The 21,373-nt window shown below is 38.9% G+C and overlaps 1 protein-coding gene across 1 annotated transcript; it reads left to right on the plus strand.

Annotated features, from left to right (window-relative positions):
* Positions 1 to 3,174: 3,174 nt before the first annotated feature.
* Positions 3,175 to 20,365, plus strand: LOC114623149 (aldo-keto reductase family 1 member C13). Its single transcript, XM_028769832.1, has 9 exons — positions 3,175 to 3,299; positions 12,094 to 12,261; positions 12,678 to 12,794; positions 14,049 to 14,126; positions 14,595 to 14,717; positions 15,413 to 15,522; positions 16,077 to 16,242; positions 18,276 to 18,358; positions 20,107 to 20,365. Exons 1-9 carry the CDS (start codon positions 3,216 to 3,218, stop codon positions 20,147 to 20,149), a joined length of 972 nt encoding a protein of 323 aa, XP_028625665.1. The 5' UTR covers positions 3,175 to 3,215; the 3' UTR covers positions 20,150 to 20,365.
* The last annotated feature ends 1,008 nt before the right edge of the window (positions 20,366 to 21,373 follow it).

Genomic DNA, 21,373 nt, shown 5'->3' on the forward strand with positions numbered 1-21,373 from the left:
CACATTAATGGATTTCACAGATATGCTGCACAATGGAAGCGAAGCACAAATAAAATATAACTGATACTTTTTAATAGTTCTTTAAAATACTATGATTTATTTATTTATCTCTTTATGTTCCTTAGTTCAGTTACTCACTTTACACACCAATTGCAAATTGCACCCATCTCCCAGTCTCCCCTCATTTAACCGGTTCCCTACTTCCTCCCCTTCTCCCACGAGAAAGCAGCAGCCTCCTCCTGTGTATTAACCCACCCTGACACATGAAGTCACTGAGGCCAAACAAGGTGGCCCAATTAGAGGAACAGGATCCACAGGCAAGCAACAGCCAGGGACAGTCCCTGCTATATTGGTTGGGGAACCTACAGGAAAACCAAGCTGCACAACTACTATATATATGTGGGGGGGGGGACTAGATCCTACCCAGGCTTGTTCACTGATTGGCTATTCAGTCTCTGGGAGCCCCCGAGGGTTTAGGTTAGTTGACTCTGTTGATCTTCTTATGTAGTCCCTATCCTCTCTGGCTCTCTCAATCCTCCCTCCAACTCTTCCACAAGACAACCTGAGCTCCAAGCTGGATGGAGCCTCTCAGAGGACAGATATACCAGGCTCCTGTCTGCAAGCACAACAGAGTATCTTGAGTAGTGTCAGGGATTAGTGCTTGCCCATGGGATGAGTCTCAAGCTAGGCCAGGCATTGGTTGGCTATTCCCTCAGTCACTGCTCCATCTCTGCTCCTGGACTTCTTGTAGGCAAGACAAATTTGGGGTCGACAGTTTTGGGTTGGTTGACTTATTTTTATGTGCACAGGCATTTTGCCTGCCTGTGTCTGTCAACCACCTGCATGTAGTACTCATATAGACCAGAAGAGGGCATCAGGTCCCTGTATAACAGAACTTTGTGACCCACCAAGAAGTTTCTGGAAGCAACGCTTGGTCCACTGGAAAGAAGATGATGCTCTTAAGAGGCAAGCAATCTCTTCTGTCCTTTTGTATATTTCCTAGTAAACAACTTCTTCAGATTCCAAATGGATAGACATGAAATCTAGAATATTGGAGAGCATACAGTAAAGTTATTAAACACAGCAATTGTTTCTTTGAAAAGAATGAAGTTTTATAAATTTCAGCCTGACCTGGTATATAATGCACATGAAATGGCAACTTGACATTAAAAATAATCACGTATCCTAGTCCCATGTTTTGCTTTAGTGGAGATCTATGTGTTCTAGGTTTAATTGAATTTTAAAAAACTATCTCATCAATACTTTAAATTTACTCTCCCACTTGAGATCTCATAGTAATTTGATATTTTCATTAAAGTTCTTTTATGTATGTTGAATGAGGACATAAGCTATAAAATATTGATCTGCATTTTGGACATCTTATTTACAGTTATCTAAAATCAGGGACTGGAGAAGTGGCCCAGTGGTTAAGAGTGGTTGCTATGAAGCCATGGGAGCAGGGTTTGTATCCCAGGACAGACATAAAGAGCTAGGTCTCACATGAACTCTGATTATTACATCCCCAGGAGATGGGACACATTCTTCCGGTACACCCAGCATATATACATGAATATTTAACATTTGAAGCAAATATTTTATACTGACCTAAGAAATAAATGCATTAGTAATGTTTAAGTCATGTTGCATGTTGCAGGAAAAAAAAATCCAGTAGCTGCCAATTATTTATCAACCACTAGGCACTATTCTGTGCTGTCCCTTTTACTGTGTATTTGAAGATTACACTTCTGTCAATGACAATAGAAACATTCAGGAAAAAAATTTGCAGGGAGAAATTTCAAAAAGTTTAAACTTTTCAAGTTTAGTTGTTGATCTCTTTTTTTAAATAAAATTCTGAGAAGACTAAATTCAATTCATGAGTTACTTTTTTAAACAAATAATTTATTTATGCACTTTACATCTTGATTGTTGTCTCTGCCCCTGGTCCACCCTACCCCACCCCCAGTCCTTTACAAAGTCCCTTTCTCCTCCTCTTCTGAGAGGATGGAGGTATCCTGTACCCTGGCACATCAAGTTTCTGCAAGGCTAGGTGCATTCTCTCCTACTGAGGTGAGACAAGGTAACCCAGTTAGGGGAACAGATTTCACACAAGGGCAACAGCTTTAGAGATAGACCTGCTCAAGTTATTGGGGGACCCACATGAAGACCGAGCTGAACATCTACTACATATGTGTGGGTAGGGGGTTAGGTCTAGCCAGAATATGCTCTTTGGTTGGTAGTTCAGTCTCTGAGAGCCCCCAGTGGTCCTGATTAGTTGGCTTTGTTGGTCTTAATATAGGATTTCTATCCCTTTCAGGATGCTCAATCCCAACCCCACCCCTAACCCTTCCATAAGAGTCCCTGAGCTCTATCCAATGTTTGGCTGTGGGTCTCTGCATCTGTCTCACTCAGATGCTAGGTAAAGCCTCTCAGAGGTCAGTTATGCTAGCCTCCTGACTGCAAGCATAACAGAGTATCATTAATAGTGTCAGGGATTGGTGTTTGGCATGTGCTAGGTCTCAAGTTGCATTCAGTATTCTTTGGCTATTCCCTCAGTCTCTGTTCCATCTTTGACCCTGCATTTCTTATAGACAGGACAAATTTGGGGTTGAAATATTGTGAGTGGTTTGTGTCCCTATCACTTTAAGATGTCAGTTGTGGCTTCTTAGCTCTTTATGTTGTATGGTATGCAGTAGATCATTATTTTCAGTGATGCATGATCAAATAGAGGATTCATAATGGCCAAATGAAAATAAGTGTCTTCAGTGTTATAATTATTCAAACTATCTCTAATAATATATAATATATGAGATAAATAAGAGAAAAAGAGAAAACAAATACTTTATCATTATATAGTACTTTATTTGAAATTTATCCTTCATATGAAAATGAGTGGTTTCTCTTCTTATATGTGGAATACTGCTTTAAATTTCTGTCTCCTCCCTTCTATTGGCTGTCCATTTGACGGACAATAGCAGTATTTAAACAATAGGCACACAACAGTACTGTTAACCATTAGCTAGACAGTAGCACTGATTAATCATTAGCTGGGGAGTAAAGATGGTTAAACATTAGCCGGTGAGTAGGCATGGCTAACTTCCAGAAAGGGAGTGTCCCTTGTTAACCATTAGACAGGAAGTTTATATATGACGTTTACCCACTTCCCCTTCAGGGCAACAGAAGATTCAGATTGTGCTTAGCCTGGGCAGAGAGATACAATGAGCTCCAAACAGCAGTGTGTCAAACTAAACGATGGCCACTTCATTCCTGCCCTGGGCTTTGGCACCTATAAACCAAATGAGGTAAGAATACAGGATTCTCAGTATCTCCAGGCTAAAGCTAAGCCATGTACAAGAGAGCAGATAGTTAGTTCTGCCCTGCATCAGTGTCTGATTGTGTCCCCACTTGTTGATTTTCTCTTGTTAAATAGAGGTAACAGCCACAGCTGCAGTTGGTAGCTGTGAGTAAGAGACTGAGCTGGTTCCCTGGGTAGCATGCATCAGATTCAAGCAGAAGAGCTGGTTCTATATTCATGCTTTCTCTTTTCTGGGGAAAGATCCCTGCTCTTGGTGAGTCAGGAGGGAGGCAGGCTTAGTGGGGAACAAAGGGAAAGCCAAACTCTAAAGACATTTTCTCTGGTGATGGGTTTTAATGCAGCATTCAATGGAGCTATAGGGTACATGCCTCAGTGGTACTGGGACCTTTGTTATAATTCAGTCAGCGATTTCAGGTCAGGGAGAAGGTTTGTTTATCTTCTCTGTTATTCTTGCTGTGAGCGAGGGAATCTGGGCTTGGCAAGATGTGGCTGTGCCTTTTTTTTTTCTTGGATTTACTTTTCTGGCCTAGGCCTGCCTGTGAATTTACTGTTCCCATTTGGGGCCTGTCAGTTGAAATTAATGAACTTGGCTGTGAGCTCTGGGCTTGAAGGAACCCACCCATGACCTAACAGTTCCGGGCACTAGGCTTTTCCTATGTCCATGTTTCACAGCTTGATAGAGGAGAAAAAAGTTGCCAGATTGCCTATCAGCTTTCTTGGTTGCAGTGTGGGAGGAGACTTTTCTGTTTATGTCCACAGTCTCCAACATTTTTCATTGCAAAAAGGCAAGATGCTGGAAATGCACATGGTAACTCAGGGTGGCTTCCTGTAGATCAGCGGTTCTCAATCTGTGAGTCGCAATCCCTTTGTAATTTCACAGAGGTTGTATATAAGAAGTCCTAGGTATCAGATATTTACATTATGATACATAATAGTAGCACAATTACTGTCATGAAGTAGTAACAAAATCACTTTATGGTTGGGGATCACTACAACATGAGAAACTGTATTTTAGGGTCACAGTATTAAGAAGGTTGGAAACCACTGCCGTTGACTAATGCATGAAACAAATATTTGACAAATACATCGGTTTTGTTTTGGGGTAGCCATCAGCATCTCACAGTGAATGTTCTACCAGAGCTAAGTGAGGTCTCCTATGTATAACTCTCAACTGTGGGAAACTTACTGGAGTTTATAGTGCATCATTAGGCTGGGGAGAAGGAGGACCTAGTAAAGATAAGTGTGATTTATTGGATTTAGAGCAGGGTTGTCCTCAGAATGAAAAACATCTTTGTGGGGCGCGCGCGTAATGGTCTCGCCGGCAAAAACATACACACACGCACACACACATACACACCAGAATCCTTCTGTAGAAACACATTTATTTCCCTAAACCAAAATGGTGGTAGAAGACGACCAAGAAGACGAAGGCGGCGTGGGAAAGCACTGCCTATATACCCCAGAGCGGGGTATTCACCCCCTGATTGGCTGCTTACCCGTAGCGCGCCAAACGCCGTGGGAAGGGCTAAACTTGGCGGGCTTTACCATGGCACATGCGCAGTATACTGGTTTACTAGGAAGAATTATGGCAACAGCGCCACCTAGCGATGGCGGACTTTGCTTGCACTTGCTGTGGCTCCCAACATCTGCCCCTTTTTTGTTTAAATATAGAGGGTGGTAAAGGTCCCTGGGAAGGTTACGTAACTCCCATATTTGGGGGTCTCACGGCGGGTCTGAGTCTCTTTAGAGGGCGGTGTTCAAACTCTTACCCGTCACGGGGTCAGCCTCTCCACCCGAGGCTGCCCTGTCTTAGGTGGCCGAGCCTTATCCGTCCACTCCGTTATTGACTTACCAGACCTTCTATCCATGGAACGAACACCTTAGTGGGCAGGGACTGTGTATAGAAATGTTTGAGGCTTTACAGGGTGTCTTTACCAGAAGCCCTTGGGTACAGCGGCTGAGGAATCTGTCTACTGGCTATTTCTTTTTTGTTTTGTTAAACAGGCACTGGTCAATGTCCCGTGTCTAGGCTGACTGACATTTCTCCCCAGCCAGCACCAAAGAATGGTGAGCTCTCTGGCTAGGCTACGAGGGTCGCGCACCCACACCTGGCATTCTCAGAATGTGTGCCCCAGGTTGTGGCCACTCGTAATGCCTGTCACCGGGTAATATCACCATTCGTGGTATACCTCTGGCATATGAGATCAGCTTATTCCCGTCGTTGGGATCAATTGACAGCCGGCCTGGAGACAAAAGGATGGAGTTATCTAACTGACTGCCCTTGGCCTGTCTAGTATGGTACCAGTTATGACTCAAACCCAAGGCCTGATCAAGCAAATTCCATCTTGGGGGAATAAGCGATCAAAGAACCAACAGTTTAAGACCGTCTCCCTTACCCTACCAGGTGCAATGGAAACACAAGTCCTCTGGGTGCAAGGGCTAAGGGGAACAGAAAGAGATGTAAACACCCATCCCTGTGCAATGGAGTCATCTCCTAGGGGTGCAAGAGAGCTGTTTGTCTCAAAATTCAGGTACCACAGCTATACAGACAAGAATCAGCCAGGCCAAGACTCCTCACTGACCCAGTGTAAAGGGCAAATGTTCTGGGGTGTAACGCTGATGGCCTAACATTAGCACCACTACTCGTGGGGGGGGAGACTGCTTATAATTGAGGCAGTGATAACCACACTGCAGGGGAAGCCCCTAGTACTTTGGAAGCGCCTGTGCAAAAATAGCCTTGTCAAGATTATGTTGAGCTCTGAGTTTGCAACCAACCAAAAGATGAATACTAGTCCACAACTGGGGTATACCAAACCGGCCTACTCCCACCCACTTAAAAAAGGGAAGAAAAGGAAAGGAGGACAGTCCCTCAGTCAGGGACAGATCCACGTGTGTCGAGTTGATGTTCACCACAGCTGTTCCCAATTTTCTGAGTGTCTCACTGAAGTTTTCTGAGCAGTTTCCTGTAAGATACTGAAACAATTTTCTGGACAGATTAGTTACACGAGTAAAGTTTTTATACTGTACGCTGGTGATGTAAAGTGTATCTAGTTTTCTCTCACATCTCAATTGGGCTAGTTGAAAGAGGATATCTAATCTCTCTCTCACTAAATCAAGGCGTTGATTAAGGATGATTAGCCTGCCTTTTAGTAGGGTACTGGCGGAGGTTTGAAGGTTAACAGTCTCTGTCACCGTGGCTGACAATTGGGGGTAGTGCCCACCTGAACAGAAGTTGACATAGCAATCTCAGTGGCAGTGGCGGTAACGACACTAATTAATATCGTCGTCACTATGGCTGTAGTTATACCAAAATCTCTTTTTTGTCTAAATAATGACAAAGTGGAAGGAGTCTCCACGGGGATGGGAACCCATCGCGTGACTCTGGCAACCATAGTGCGAGTGAATCTTTAGAATTCCAACACTGGGACATCCAGCAGGTTTTATTGGTACAATTCTTAAAGGTGGAATTTTATAAAATAAACAAAAATACTAGGAACCTGTATCCCTTGGATCAGTACAAGGGCTATCATCAGAGCCTGGAGGGTCTGTCTGGGTGTCACCTTCCAGTATCGCGAGTTGCCTCTCTGGTAGCCAAAACGGATTGTCTTCTTCCTGTGGAAACACACAGACCGCTCCCCTGGCTTTTAATAAAATAGAATCTGGACCTTTTCATTGTCCGGTCAAGATGTCCTTTTATTTGACCATTTCTTTTGGCCTGTCAAGCTGAAAGTGAGGTTTTAGCCAATTAATCTCTGTTAACAACTTTTGAGAATCACTTTTCTGGAGCAACAAGTACTCTAAAATCTTAAAGCTCGTTGTGCTAGAGCAAGGGCTTGTGGAAAACTCCTTTAGAGAGATCAGCCAATAAAATATACAATGAATAATATATATTGAGAGATTTAAACACTTTAACCTTTTGTATTAAAGCAACAACAAATTTTTTAAGGCCATTAATTATTCTTTGAGGCAAGCCTTCTTAATGAATGGCTTCATGGGCTCTCAAAACTCACAAGCAATTTTACTTAATGTAAACCTCTCACCTTTACCAGGAGGTAAAGGAACTGTATAGAACACTCTTTTAAATCTATAATAATTTTTTATATGTATTTACTTGAATGGCAGCTGGAGTAGGCAAGTCAGGCTGTAGTGTCCCATTGGTCTTATAAATCTTAAATTTGAACTTTCTCTGTGTAGCCCTGGCTGTCTTGGAACTCACTCTGTAGACCAGGCTGGCCTTGAACTTAGAAATCTGTCTCTGTCTCCCAAGTGCTGGGATTAAAGGCGTGTGCCACCAACGCCCGGCTCTAGTGTTTTTTTGGATTAATTGAATAACCAACTCTTTTTAGCTGAGTGAAGTATCAAATAAAGCCAAGCTGAAGGCAATCTTGTCCTCTAATAATTGTTAAACAGCTCTAGTTTCTATCAATCTTTTAAAACCCCTTTTCCTTTTAATTATTAATTTAAGATTAGGCTTCTTGTTACTAATAAGACCTAATACACATCAGAGGAACCAAGGCCATTTTGTCTCTATCACACCCAACAATTTTGGCCTGGCCCAAAAGCTGTTTTGAATTTCTTTTGAGTCTGAGGCTGACACCTCCCTAAGGAACAAGCAAGGCAATAAACAAATTCTAGAGAACACCCTTTTTGAGGCGGGACAGGACAATAGGAATGTCTGAAATCTAAGCTCCTGTCTCAACTACTCTGTTAAAGTCTAATTTAAATGTAAATGTTTTAATCTTGGCCTATATCCTGAGGCCTGGCCCAAGGATTATCCTTCTTGCACCAAGGACAGGTGTGTCAGGTAACCTTGGTCACCTGGCTGTTGTTTAAGTCTCTGTTTCTGGGACAGTCACCTTAAAAACTATCTAAATTTCTACATTTAAAACACTCCCCATCTCTATGGCTCTGTGTAGTTATGGCCAGAACCTGATTGTATGAGGGTGCAATTTCATTGTAAAGACAAGTATCTAAGTCTGTCTTTGCTTGTATGATTTGAGGGCTGTGTGGGCAGTTTAACCTGATTAATATCACACTGACCTTGTCTTACAAGCACGTTAAGATCTCAGCCTGTGTGTCTTAATTTAAATGTAAACGTTCTTAATCTCTAGCAGGCCAGCATTGTATCACAACTTGTTATAAATATTTTTATTTAACTCTACCTGCTGCCCCCCCCCTTTCTATAACATGGGCGAATCAAAAAAAAATTTTAAACTCAAGATTACAACTGCCAACTGTAGCCAATGGAATACTGGCAGTTTAACTAAATTTTTAAATATCTTTTGTAACATTAGCGTGTAACCATTAATTTTGAGAAGCAAAAGCAAAACCAATTTAAACAATCTATCTTCTCTAAAATCAACACCAAGCAGACCACCCCTATGCTACAAAGTTTTGCTGCTAATTCTCTACACATGAATGCATGAAGCAGCTTTTAATCTCATTGAAGAGACATTGGTCTAAAATCTTACTTTCTATATACCTGGTTTCTGAACGACTCCAACACTGAGCTAGTTCCACGCCACCTTTCGTTATCAAAGTTGTAAATTTTTAATTACACCCAATAATTTAAGCCAATAGTCTATAACCAAGACATGTAGAACATTTTTATACTTTTAAAACCAATCTGAAACAACAATGAAATGGCTATATATCTTATTTTTAGATCAAACAAAATTTCTTGTCTTTCTAGCTGTAATTTCAAGAGAAAAGCACCTTGTCACAGAGGTTTTTCTAGGACAAAACGACTCTTAGCTTCCTTATAAAACCCAAAATGCTGCTGGTCTCTTTTAAAAGCAGCTTATGTCAACCTCAATTCCTGAAAAGACCTTTTTTAGCTCTCAAAGGTTGGATCAAGCAGTTTTAACGATCTTTCTTTTTGAACACGTAACAAACACAGAACATTTAGACAATGAAACAAAGAGCAAACACAAACACGTGGACATTAGCGCGCCAAGGACAAGCGACAAGGAAGGACTCTAAGAACTACAGAGAATTTCAGGACATCTCTCGAATTCTCTGCTTCTAGATGAACTCTGAAATAGCCTTTTCATTCTTTTTTGTTGACACAGCTCAGAGAGAGGGCACCTGTATTTTTTAAAACTCTTTCTCTCTCTCTCATATTTAAAATGTAACTTTTCATCTCATTCATCGGAGATGTAGCGGGTAGTTATTTTAACACTTCAATACCCTGCTTTCTAATTCCTTTTCTCTCCCAAACACTTTTCTTGCAAACACAGTTTCTAATTAACCATCATTATTAACCCAAGCACTCGATCTCGCGGCGTCGGCCGCCATCTGGCTGGCATCTTCCTCCTCATCTATCTCTCCATCTGAGTCCTCTGAGGGAGCCATCTCCTCCGACCCAGAGCTATCATGCCCCAGCACTTCCTTTACCGGATAAAGAGATCTCTTTCTGAGGCTTACTTTCCTTCCGTCTCTCCCGAGAGCGTTCTTTCTCTCATCTCTCATCCCCGTGAATTGGTTATCGGGGAGGCCTGATTTCTTAAATACGTCTTTTTTCCCTTTTCCTTTCTGAATATTTATGTGCTTCCATTTCTCTGTCTCTGTTCCTGACATGCTGACCTGTAATCCATTTTCCACTCTCCGAGCGGCCACGAGGACCAAAGGGAAGAAAACTAAGGCTGCTAACACCATAGTGAAAGCCTCTAAGGTTCCTGCCAACTGGGGAGGGAAGTGAACTAAATCAAATCGAGACATATCTTTCAGAGAACATTACCCCGTTCTACGGTTCTGGATTCACTCCGCGAGTGGATGGGAAGCGGCGGAGGGTCTTCTGAAAACGTGCCGGCGATGGAAAATTCTCCCGGGTTTTTCGGCACCAAATGTGTGGGGCGCGCGCGTAATGGTCTCGCCGGCAAAAACATACACACACGCACACACACATACACACCAGAATCCTTCTGTAGAAACACGTTTATTTCCCTAAACCAAAATGGTGGTAGAAGACGACCAAGAAGACGAAGGCGGCGTGGGAAAGCACTGCCTATATACCCCAGAGCGGGGTATTCACCCCCTGATTGGCTGCTTACCCGTAGTGCGCCAAACGCCGTGGGAAGGGCTAAACTTGGCGGGCTTTACCATGGCACATGCGCAGTATACTGGTTTACTAGGAAGAATTATGGCAACAGCGCCACCTAGCGATGGCGGACTTTGCTTGCACTTGCTGTGGCTCCCAACACATCTTGGTGGACTTTTTGTAACCTGGAGAGACTTTCTTGTATTCTAGCCTTCCTTAGACCTTTTAATTGTATGATAAAGGACCTCTTTCCTTGACTTCAAATTTGCCCATCTCCTTCCTGTTAGACTCCAGAGAAATCTGGGGATATACACAGGATTTGTTACTTTTACAAAGTTGCATAAAACACAGGAACAGGTCAAGGCCACTGTTGGAGCCTCGGCATTGATAACTCACAGTGTCCTTATTTTCTTGATAAGTCAGGGCTGGTTTCCAGAAAAGGTGGCAGAAGCCATTAATTTTAGTCATTGTCTTTTATTGGGAAAAAATAACTGTAGTGATTCTTAAAACAATCTGAAAAGTTACTGTGATTGACTTTTTAAACCCCTTTGTAAGTGTTGTGTGATTGTACATGTGTTTGTGTGTTGTAAACAACCTCTGAGGATATTAGAGGTCAAAGCTCACCTTATTTGTGTGAGGACCGTTCTCTCACCCAGTCCATAGTGCTCACTGATGTGCTCCGGGGCTCACCCTGATACTCCCTCCTCAAGCAATGGGACTGCATGTATTCACACTCTGCTTTACTAGAGTGTTGGGGATCTGATTTAAGATGTCAAAGTTGTTTTCAAGGGTGTTACTGAGGGAGATATCTCCCCGGCCCAACCCTAAATCTTTAACAAAAATCCAGTTATATCAATATCCAAATCTGGAAGCCAGGCTAATAATTTTAGATTTAAATCTAGCCATGTCAATTTAAAACAAATAATCTTTGGTTGAAGAGTTTGACACCCAAAATTATCTCTAACATGATATCAGTAAGGTACTTTAAACAAGTATATATTCTTACATGAGATGTAAGAATACATCTTACATTTAAGAATGTAATTACATTTAAGAATGTATAAGAATACATTTCCCTGCCTGAATTTAGGTCTGTCAGACAAAGTGAATGGATTTGTAAAAAGACTAACATAGGACATTACCTTCTGTCCAAGTCCCTATTATTAACCTGGCCTTGTTTGGTATCTGTGATCTGTGTTTTTCCATCCTTTTGTAACAATGTCTAGGCTGGGAGCAAGAAGGAGTGTCTGTGTAATTGTGTTCTGTGCCAAGCAGCCTTCCTTGTGTTTACTTTGCTTAGTCATCTTACTACATACATTTACTGTGAAGTTCTAGCAGGCCAATGAACACAGGTTGAGCATCCATCAGTTTTAGTAAGTAGCCAGGATTTTGTGGGTACATGGAGGTTCTTGGTTGCAAAAGTCTTGTAATTAATTAAGAATGACCCCAAGAATGAAGATTTTGGCTCATTAGTTCAAAGTGGGATACAATATGGGCAAACGTTGATTCTGTGAAGACTCTTTCCTGTGACAACTACAATATCTCTGGAGATTTTAATATGTTTTATAGAATAGGATGTGGGAATACAAGCATCGGGGTACTATGTTCTTGCCTAACAATGAAATTAGGATGACTTTGAAAGACAAAATTCTTTCTAGTATAGTAAATTCCCATCTAGGCTCATTTTGAGCTAGGTCTCAGAACATGCATTTCTAAATACCTCCTTTGATTCCTTCCCTAGGTTCACAAGAGTAAGTCACTGGAGGCTGCGTGCCTAGCACTAGATGTTGGATATCACCATATTGATACTGCTTATGCATACCACATAGAAGAGGAGATAGGACAGGCCATTCAAAGCAAGATTAAAGCTGGGGTTGTAAAAAGAGAAGACCTGTTCATCACTACAAAGGTATAGTATGCAAGTACGCAAATTATTGAAATCTAGTAAGGCAGCAGAAATTATATTACTGCATCAGAAGTTGGTTAACGATGTGAATTGAATTATATCAATTTCATAAATGGGTAAGGGAAAGTAAAGGCAAATTTAACTCTATATGAAAATAATTTAGTTATTGGACATTATTTTGTTACTATGTATTTTATTTCTTGAGTAATTTTTCATTGTTTATTAAAGGAGCTAACATTAACCCCCAAACTATAGCTGAGTTCTCATTGTTAAGTAAGAGTAAAGTAAACACTGAGTTAAGAAGAATGCTTATAACTTTCCTTCAAATACAAAAAAATATTCCAGTATTAGGATAAATGATTATGCATATTTGGGTGATCTATTAATCTAGCACAACTTCCATTCTTCAACATTTGTAGCTTTGGTGCACTTACTTTCGACCAGAGCTGGTCAAGTCCGGTTTGGAAAAATCACTGAAAAACCTTCAACTGGATTATGTTGACCTTTACATTATGCATTACCCAGTGCCAATGAAGGTAAGTGATTTGTTTTTGTCAAATATACATATCTTTGCATAGGGGTGTGGATATCATTTTTATAAATGGCTGAAATAAATTTCTGTTATAATTTTATACAAAGTTAATTATATGTTACTAAACTTCTGAGTAGGTTCCACAAAGAGTATATTGAATTATGAAATGAAGTGTCCAAGCAACATCCAGAACCACAGATTAGAAGTAACTTCCAGGAAAACTTGTATTTACACATCTTTTAAATTTGTATTACTAGATGTTTGCTTAGGTCCTGTCCTTGTTTTCACTCTTGGTGACAAAACTGGCCTCAAGACAATTTCAGTTTCAAGGTCACTAACATTTTATAGCTTCTCAGCATCTTTTCTTACTAAAATCTATCTTGTGTACCGTCCTGACTGGTCTCACATGACCATCTCTGGGCACACATGTATTCATGTTCACTACTTATCCAGTGTCAGGAGTGATATAAATTCTTGTTGAAAGGTCAAGGTTGTGCAATGACAGGGTTTCCCAATGAACATGAAGCATTTTTTTCCTAAATGAAAGAATAGACAAAAAATTACAAATCAACTAGGAGGTCTCATTTAGTTGTTCAGAAATATTATTTGGGTGTAGATTATATATATATATGCATACACACACAAGTGTGTGTGTGTTTAACAAGAAAGAAAGAGAGGCAATGAGATTGAGAAACAGCAAGGATATGCATGAGAAGGATTGGAGACAGAAAAAGGAAGAAGATAAATGATTTCATTATGATTTTAAAATTAAAATTATTATAAGAAAGAAAAGAATTAATTCTTCACACAATTAATTCAAGCAAGTGCAATAAACTAGGCTCCAAAATATAATGTAACTCTACACACATATCAGCTTTTAAACACAATATACAAAATGATGCTTCACTCTCTTATGGCTGCTTACTGTCTTACTTCCAAGATATACTTTTAAATGTTTTTTAAAACATATTTTTTGTTTATTATGAGTGGCTGTTTTTCTTCTATGTATTTATGTTTGATATGTGTATGCCTGGTGCATATGCAAGCCAGAAGAAGATATTGGATCCCAATGGATTGGAATAACAGATAGTTGTGTCTAACTGTGTAGGTTCTGCAAATTAAACTCAGGTCCTCTGAAAGAGCATCCAGTGCTTAATCACTGAACTATCTCTCCAGCTCCTCCAAGATGGTCTTAAACACATTACTGTTAACAGGATGTATGGTTTGTGAGACTGTTTTAAAGTTGCTTCTCTTCCAGTCAGGGGATAATGATTTTCCAGTAGATGAAAAGGGGAAATCTCTGTTGGACACTGTGGATTTCTGTGACACATGGGAGGTGAGTACTTTTCAAAATGACAGTAAAGCAAGAAGAGAGAGAGACAATCATCTCATGTTCCCTTGGGTGTAGAAATTCATTTTTATGCATACATATTTGCTGGAGTGGTAGGGGAGGGATGCATCACTAAAATGTAAACAAGTGAAATGAAGAAGGGCACAGGACAGGAATTACATGGTATTTTGCCACCTTACCTAGTAATATCCTTGATTTTCTAGTAATGTTACAGAGATTCCTCTTTGGTAAATCTTCTGTTTTATTATCATTCATATCTTGCCTTCTTTGGATCTCAATCCACTGATCACCTGGGCAATACATTCCTCCTACCTTTAGTGCTTGTGGGCAACGTAGGGTCTTGTACACACTGGCAATATGTTTAGCTCTGGAAAATTTTTCCTGTAACTGGTCCATATTATGTTTATATCCACATGATCAGATTTAAGTATGACACTTTATTGTCATCATCAGATGTTGGAGAAGTGTAAGGATGCAGGATTGGTTAAATCCATTGGGGTGTCCAACTTTAACCACAGGCAGCTGGAACGACTCCTCAACAAGCCAGGACTGAAATACAAACCTGTCTGCAACCAGGTGAGCATCTGCATCTGGCTCCATCTCTCAGGCTTTTCCCCACTTCTGTTCTACTGATCCCTGTTTCGTTGCCCTCTAAGTGATTTTCATCTTATGGGAAAAAGATTCTACGAGCAGCAGTGTTATTTCAAAGATGCAGGGGATTCTAATTTTAACCTTGGACTAACCTTGGAGTATTGGTGAGAAGGAAGACACGCTGTGGTGCCCAACTGACAAACAATGTGGAGATTTAGAGTTGGTCCATCAGGCAGAAGTGAGGGCAGGGGAAAGTGAACTTCTTCCTGAAATAAGAAGGATGAGTAGACATGGGATAGTTTATTGAAAAAATGGGTGAAGACAAAAATTAGTCAGTGGCCAGAATTTGCATAGAGTTTATGCTTCTCCCCATCTTATTATGGTCCATCTTCAGGGTTCTTTTAGGCTTAGCAGCTGGCATCTTTACCCAGTGATCCTTCTAGCTGTCCATTAACTATATTTTTTTTAACACAAAAACTTGCCTGGTCAAATGTTATCAGGACAATGCTCCCAAATTAGTTCTTTTGTCCTTCAAGAAAAATTTGCAACAGATTGATCTGTTTAACTCATGTGGGAAATGACATATACCTTATTTTATTTTACTGATTTTAAGCATTTTTATTCATCATAATATGAGCATCTGATAAAATCTGATATCTTTTCATCTTATTCTATTGTAGGTTGAATGTCATCTATATTTGAACCAGAGTAAGCTACTAGATTACTGCAAATCAAAAGACATTGTTCTCGTTGCTTATGGTGCTCTGGGGACCCAACGATATAAAGAATGGTAATAAGTTAAAAGGAGAAAAACCTGAAGGAAATTAGTACCCCAACACCCAGTTTTCAGGGAGAGTGGGATCTTTCTTTAGAAGAACTGGTGAAGCATTGTCTTAGTTTCTTTTCCTGTTGCTTTGATAAAATATTCTGACAAAAGCTTAATGGAGAAAGGGCTTATTATGATTCACAATTCAAGGGCACAGATCATAAAGCCAGGAAGTCAAGGTGTCAGGAGCTTGATCCAGGTGACTACTTCTTACAGATGCAGAGAATGATGAACACTAAGACTCAGATCACTTTCTCCCTTTATACAGTCCGGGATCCCTTGCTCAGAGAAATGGTCCCAGCCAAAATTAAAATGGGTCCTCCCATAATACTTTTTCATAAGAAAATAATTTGCCATAGGCATCTAAGGGACTCATCTTACAAGTTATTCTAGATCTTGTCCAGTTAAAAATTACCCATAACCATTACACTCAGGCTAGAATGGGCCTTCTCTTGTATTAAGTACTGTAATATAACCAAAAGCTTGGCCTTATGAGCTCATTCCTGATTTCCTTCTAGGGTGGACCAGAACTCCCCAGTTCTCTTGAATGATCCAGTTCTTGGTGATGTGGCCAAAAAGAACAAGCGAAGCCCTGCCCTGATTGCACTTCGATACCTTGTTCAGCGTGGGGTGGTGCCCCTGGCTCAGAGTTTCAAAGAGAATGAGATGAAAGAAAATTTGCAGGTGATGCACTCTGTTCCTTAGGGTTCTTAAATAGTATCATCTATATCCTTGCTTCCTTCAAGTCTATCAGAATATGTTTGAGATCAAGTTCATATCCCTAGCATTTCCTAGGCGTATGAGTTTTCAAGTATATTGAGAAATGTTTTGTCTATCAAATAAACCCAGCATGACTTGACAGATTTATTGTGGGAGATGATAAAGAAATTTGTTTGCCTTGTCAACCAAATACTGTCTACCTCTTGCCAATGGACTTCTTTATTTTCTGAAATGAGGGATCTGAACTCAGTTATTTTGATTCTAGAAATTTCTATGGTTTTACTATTATTTCCCTGAATACTCAAATATTCTAATACTCATACAGATACATACATATATGCATACATACACACATACATACACACATACATACACACACACATATATATACATACATACATATATGCATGCATACATACACATATACATACATACATATATACATACATACATGCTTGCATATATGCCAGTCAATTGTATATTCCTGTCATACTAATTTACCTTGGTTATTTTTTAAAATGTCAAGTAAGTATATTTTATTATAGTATAACATTTTATCAGTTACTATAAAAACTAGTTTTAAATGGAATTTAATATATGTAACTATTATTTACCTTAGTGTTTGTTAACTTAAAAACTTGCCTTACTTTAGTCTGAACTTAGCGAAAATTATCTGTCTACACTGAGTCCCTTCACATATATTTGAGGAACTATTGTATATATGTTCATGATAATGAGGCCTCTGAAGCTCAGATGACTGATTGAGCTTTTCCTCAATTCCATATAGGCTTCATATAACTGACAAGTTTCTCAGGTTTTACTCCTGTACTTAGCTCTCAACCAAGACAATGAGAATCCTTTTATGACAAACACAGAGTTGATCCGTCATTGTGTCTTTAACATTGAAATTCCCAGTGTAAGTCACACAGCAACCAAGTTTCTCAGGGTAGAAATAGACACGACTTCTGTGGGTGAAGGAGATAAAACACTTCATCAGTGTACAGACCAAGAACTGTGGGTTATAATCAGTCTGCTGCATTTACCTAATCTTAACTGTGTTATTACTATCTCAAAACTCAGAAATATATGCTGAATTATCTTCTTCCAAATTTTTATTATTTTCATTCTTTTTTCATTATTTCATGAACAAAGAGGACTTACTTCTACCTTCATCATTTGCTATGTGATTGAGGTTACATCCGTTTGATTGTTAAACAAATGAGTCTACTTCACTATTTTACCAAGGGGTTGTGTTATTTCCCACTAAACTGTTCTCTAGAATGCAGTTTTTCTGAGTTGTGAAATATAAATCCACATATGAATGTAATTGTAAATAACGTATTTAGAGCAATTACATTTATGAGTCCTTTTCCCTGTTCAATTAATGTATTTACACTTGCCCAGCACCTACCTTGTGCTTTGAACTAGATTTTTCATTTGTTAAACTGTTGAAAAATCTCCTTATCCCACTCTCCATCTTTCTCTGTCTCCATATTTTTAAAGTACCAAAGGACCTAACAATGTGTATGTTTTAAGATGTGAGCATATATAGAAAATCATTTTAAAGTTAAAACATCTCAAATTGAAATAAGAACATCTTTTAAACCCAGCTCTTTTATTCTACATGAGTTTGGATAAGTCTAAACTTGCAAAACATCAAAAAAGCATTGTTTGCACTTTATTTGTTGATAGATTATAGAAATCTAACTCCCCATAGTTAGAGTTCTTGGAAACTACAGACCATAGTCTTTTTATAATATCAGCTTTTCTTTTCTCCCAAGCTACTCTTGAGACTACGTCTTGTCTGTGGTGTTATACAATTTTAATACATCTCAAAAGCAATTTCTTTCACTTTTACTTGGTAATTGATTAACCATGAATGTTTTAGTAAAAAAAAAGTGTTCATCATTTTTAGGAACATACTAATTACATTCCCTTTGAGACTTTATATGTGTGTCATTCAAATGCTAAAATCTTTGTACTTTTTTTTCTGACAGGTTTTTGAATTTCAGTTGTCCGCTGAGGACATGAAAACACTAGATGGCCTGAACAAAAACTTTCGATACCTTGCAGCAGAATTGTAAGTAATGTTGAGGAACACCTCAGTTCAATGTGTTCCAGTTCAAGTCATTTCCTCCTCTTCCATTCATGCCGGTTCAGAAACTAAATGCCCTATTTGTTTGCTCCAAGTTTCCCATGGAGATAGTTAATAGAATATTTATTTCCAGATTCTGAAATATGGACACATCACCACAAAACACAGAGGAGGTTTTGAAAGTCACATTCGAAAATAAGAAGAGAATCTTCCAGAAATAGTTTAAGAGCTTTAATAGACATGCAAAGATCTTGATTTCCCCTCATGCTCTTATAGTTACAAGATTTGAAACTGGACATAGGTTTGTTGCAGAATATTTGATCATGCTGTGAACCCCAAGATTGTGTTGTTTACTAGAAAACACCTACCTTTAATCCAAGAGATTTCTGCTTATTGTAAACAGGATTAAATAAAGTCAACCATAGACCAAAAGGCAGAGCAAGCAACCAGTTGACAGGAAGTCAATCTGAGGGTCCTGCATTCAATCCCCACATTGAGCAGCAATTTTTTTTTTTAACAACATCTCAATCACTCAATTTTACCAATGAAGAATTGGGAGCCAGATGCTGGAGTGAAAGCCTGCTAGCACCAAGAGGCAGAGGAGGCATCCAGCTGTCTTTCCTCCTCAGCTGATGACTTAAAAGGAAGCTCTTCTTGATGCTGTCTTCTTAAAAATCCCTTAAACTGAATGTCTCTCACTTCCATTTCTTGTGCATCTCTTTATTTGTCCTCCTGATTTCTTCTTACTCTCTATGGTTTTTTTCCTGTGTTCACTTCCTGTCAGCTAGTTTCTTGCTCAGCCTCCTGACCTATGGTTGGCTTTATTTAATTCTCTTTACAGTTAGCAGAATTGGGTTGTGGGGATTAATGGAGTGTGAGAGCTGAGCGACATACAAACCAGAAACAGGTTTCTCCAGTAAACAACTAAATCTTGGAGTTCATGGTGTGATCAAGTATCCTGAAACATAGATTATGAATGATTAGAAAATCTACAATATAAATTTGTGCATATGTATATTATCATTAATATTTTTATTACTATAGAGAAGAATAAAAGCACAAAAAGAGATGTAACTTGGTGAGTGAATCACTGTTATCAACAATAAATATTTCTTCCCAAATTTTAATCATTAATAATTTTTGTCATTGCATATTTTGGATTGTTATTCATATATAGAAGTTTACCCATTTTACTGCTAGTTCCTTGGACATGGGAGCCCATCTTTTAACTGACATTCTTTTCCTAACTCAATCTAATAGAGTACAGTGTAGATGATGAAAGTGAGTGAATAATTAATAGATTACTAAACATTAAACAGATGTGAAAGTGGTAGGTATCAATGTGCATGGTAAGATGCCTTTGTGTTGAACTAAAGATGACATCATCCTTTTGTCCTTTTATTGGAGACTAATGTTGGAAAGTGTTTTTGTCATTTCTTTCTTTGATTGATACATGAAGGAAGCTAAAGGAGATGAATATTTATGAACATTGGTCTTTGTGTTTTCTGTTCTAGGTGAAGGGACATAATTTAAAAAAATTTATAAATGATATTTTTAAAACATTTCTTATAAAACATTGTAAATAACTGTAGGAATATCTTATTCTGCAACTAATCAGGGAAGGAAGCAATTACCTTTCACCTCGATGGTGACTTCCTAGATGTTACAGTTTTACATTGCAGATATAGACCACACAGCTTATGTGCTTATGTTTGTTCTCATTTCCTATTTAGCCTTGTTGGCCACCCAGAGTATCCATTTTCAGAGGAATATTAACATGGGAGCTAATCATGACTTCTACCTGACGTCCCTGTGTGTGGACCGTGATGCTGGTGATGTGACCTAGATGCTGTTGGAAGGACGTGTCGTTTCTAACCAATCGGGTTCTTAGCAACTCACATTCAGCTGAAGCTTTAGTTAATGATCTTGTAGAAAAATAATATAATTTTGATGATGCTTTGAATAAATATAAAACTTTCTCCTCAAAAGATATTTTCTTTGTTTTTTGTTTGTTTGTTTGTTTTTTGTTTTTTGTTTTTTTGGTTTTTTTGCTGTGTTTCTAGGATCATTATGACACAAAATTAGCTTTGTTGGTAGTTGTAGGTGGTTTTATAAACATTTCAGGATTGGAGTTAATAGTGTTTTCAGTTCAGGTAATGGCTGAGAATCAGCCATTTATGAGTCAGTCGTCCTCAATGATTCAATAAGAACACACTGCACATAAAATACAAGAGTCTCAGTCTGAAAGGTTAGACACATGTAACAAGGTGAACCAACAGTGTAAGGACTCTCTCTAGCTGTTTAGCAGTCTTGGAACTGAAGAGAGAGGCATTCCTGAGGTAGGTTAGGCTAACGAGGGGACATGAGAACTAGCTTAGCAGGATCATTAAAGTTCAGTATGAGGGACGTCAGGAGGAGAGAGTTGATTATAGTTCTACCTAGATATGATGTCAAGTTTGGATAGATAGATAGATAGATAGATAGATAGATAGATAGATATTCATGGGTGGACTTTTAGTGGTAATTTTTTTTATCTCTTGGAAGTAAACTAACAGGACAGTAACTTATTGCTGGATACATAGTGAAATTGTTCTTGATGAAGGCACCATGTATACAGACACAGTTTTAGGGACAGAAGAAGACCTAAAAGTTTATCATATAAGATTATGAGAGAGAATTTTTATAATTTATATAAACTCTTTATATAATAAGGAGCTTTACTTATGGAATAAAAGTTTTCCTGTGGTAATCACATTTAAACTTTTTTTTAAATTTCATTCAAATACTCACCATATCTTCAAGCTTCTACAAAAAGAGAGAGAGAGAGAGAGAGAGAGAGAGAGAGAGAGAGAGAGAGAGAATTTATCAGTGTAGATTGTGGTGGGCAAGATGTAGCAAATTTGAAAGTACTGTACATGGAGGAAAATGTTCCAATTCTTTTCCTGGTTCCAGGACAGTCAAACAGAGATGCTCATATATAGTATAATGTCTAAGTAGATA

This window comes from Grammomys surdaster, unplaced genomic scaffold (assembly GCF_004785775.1).
Source record: "Grammomys surdaster isolate TR1022 unplaced genomic scaffold, NIH_TR_1.0 194, whole genome shotgun sequence".
Taxonomy (NCBI): Eukaryota; Metazoa; Chordata; class Mammalia; order Rodentia; family Muridae; genus Grammomys; species Grammomys surdaster.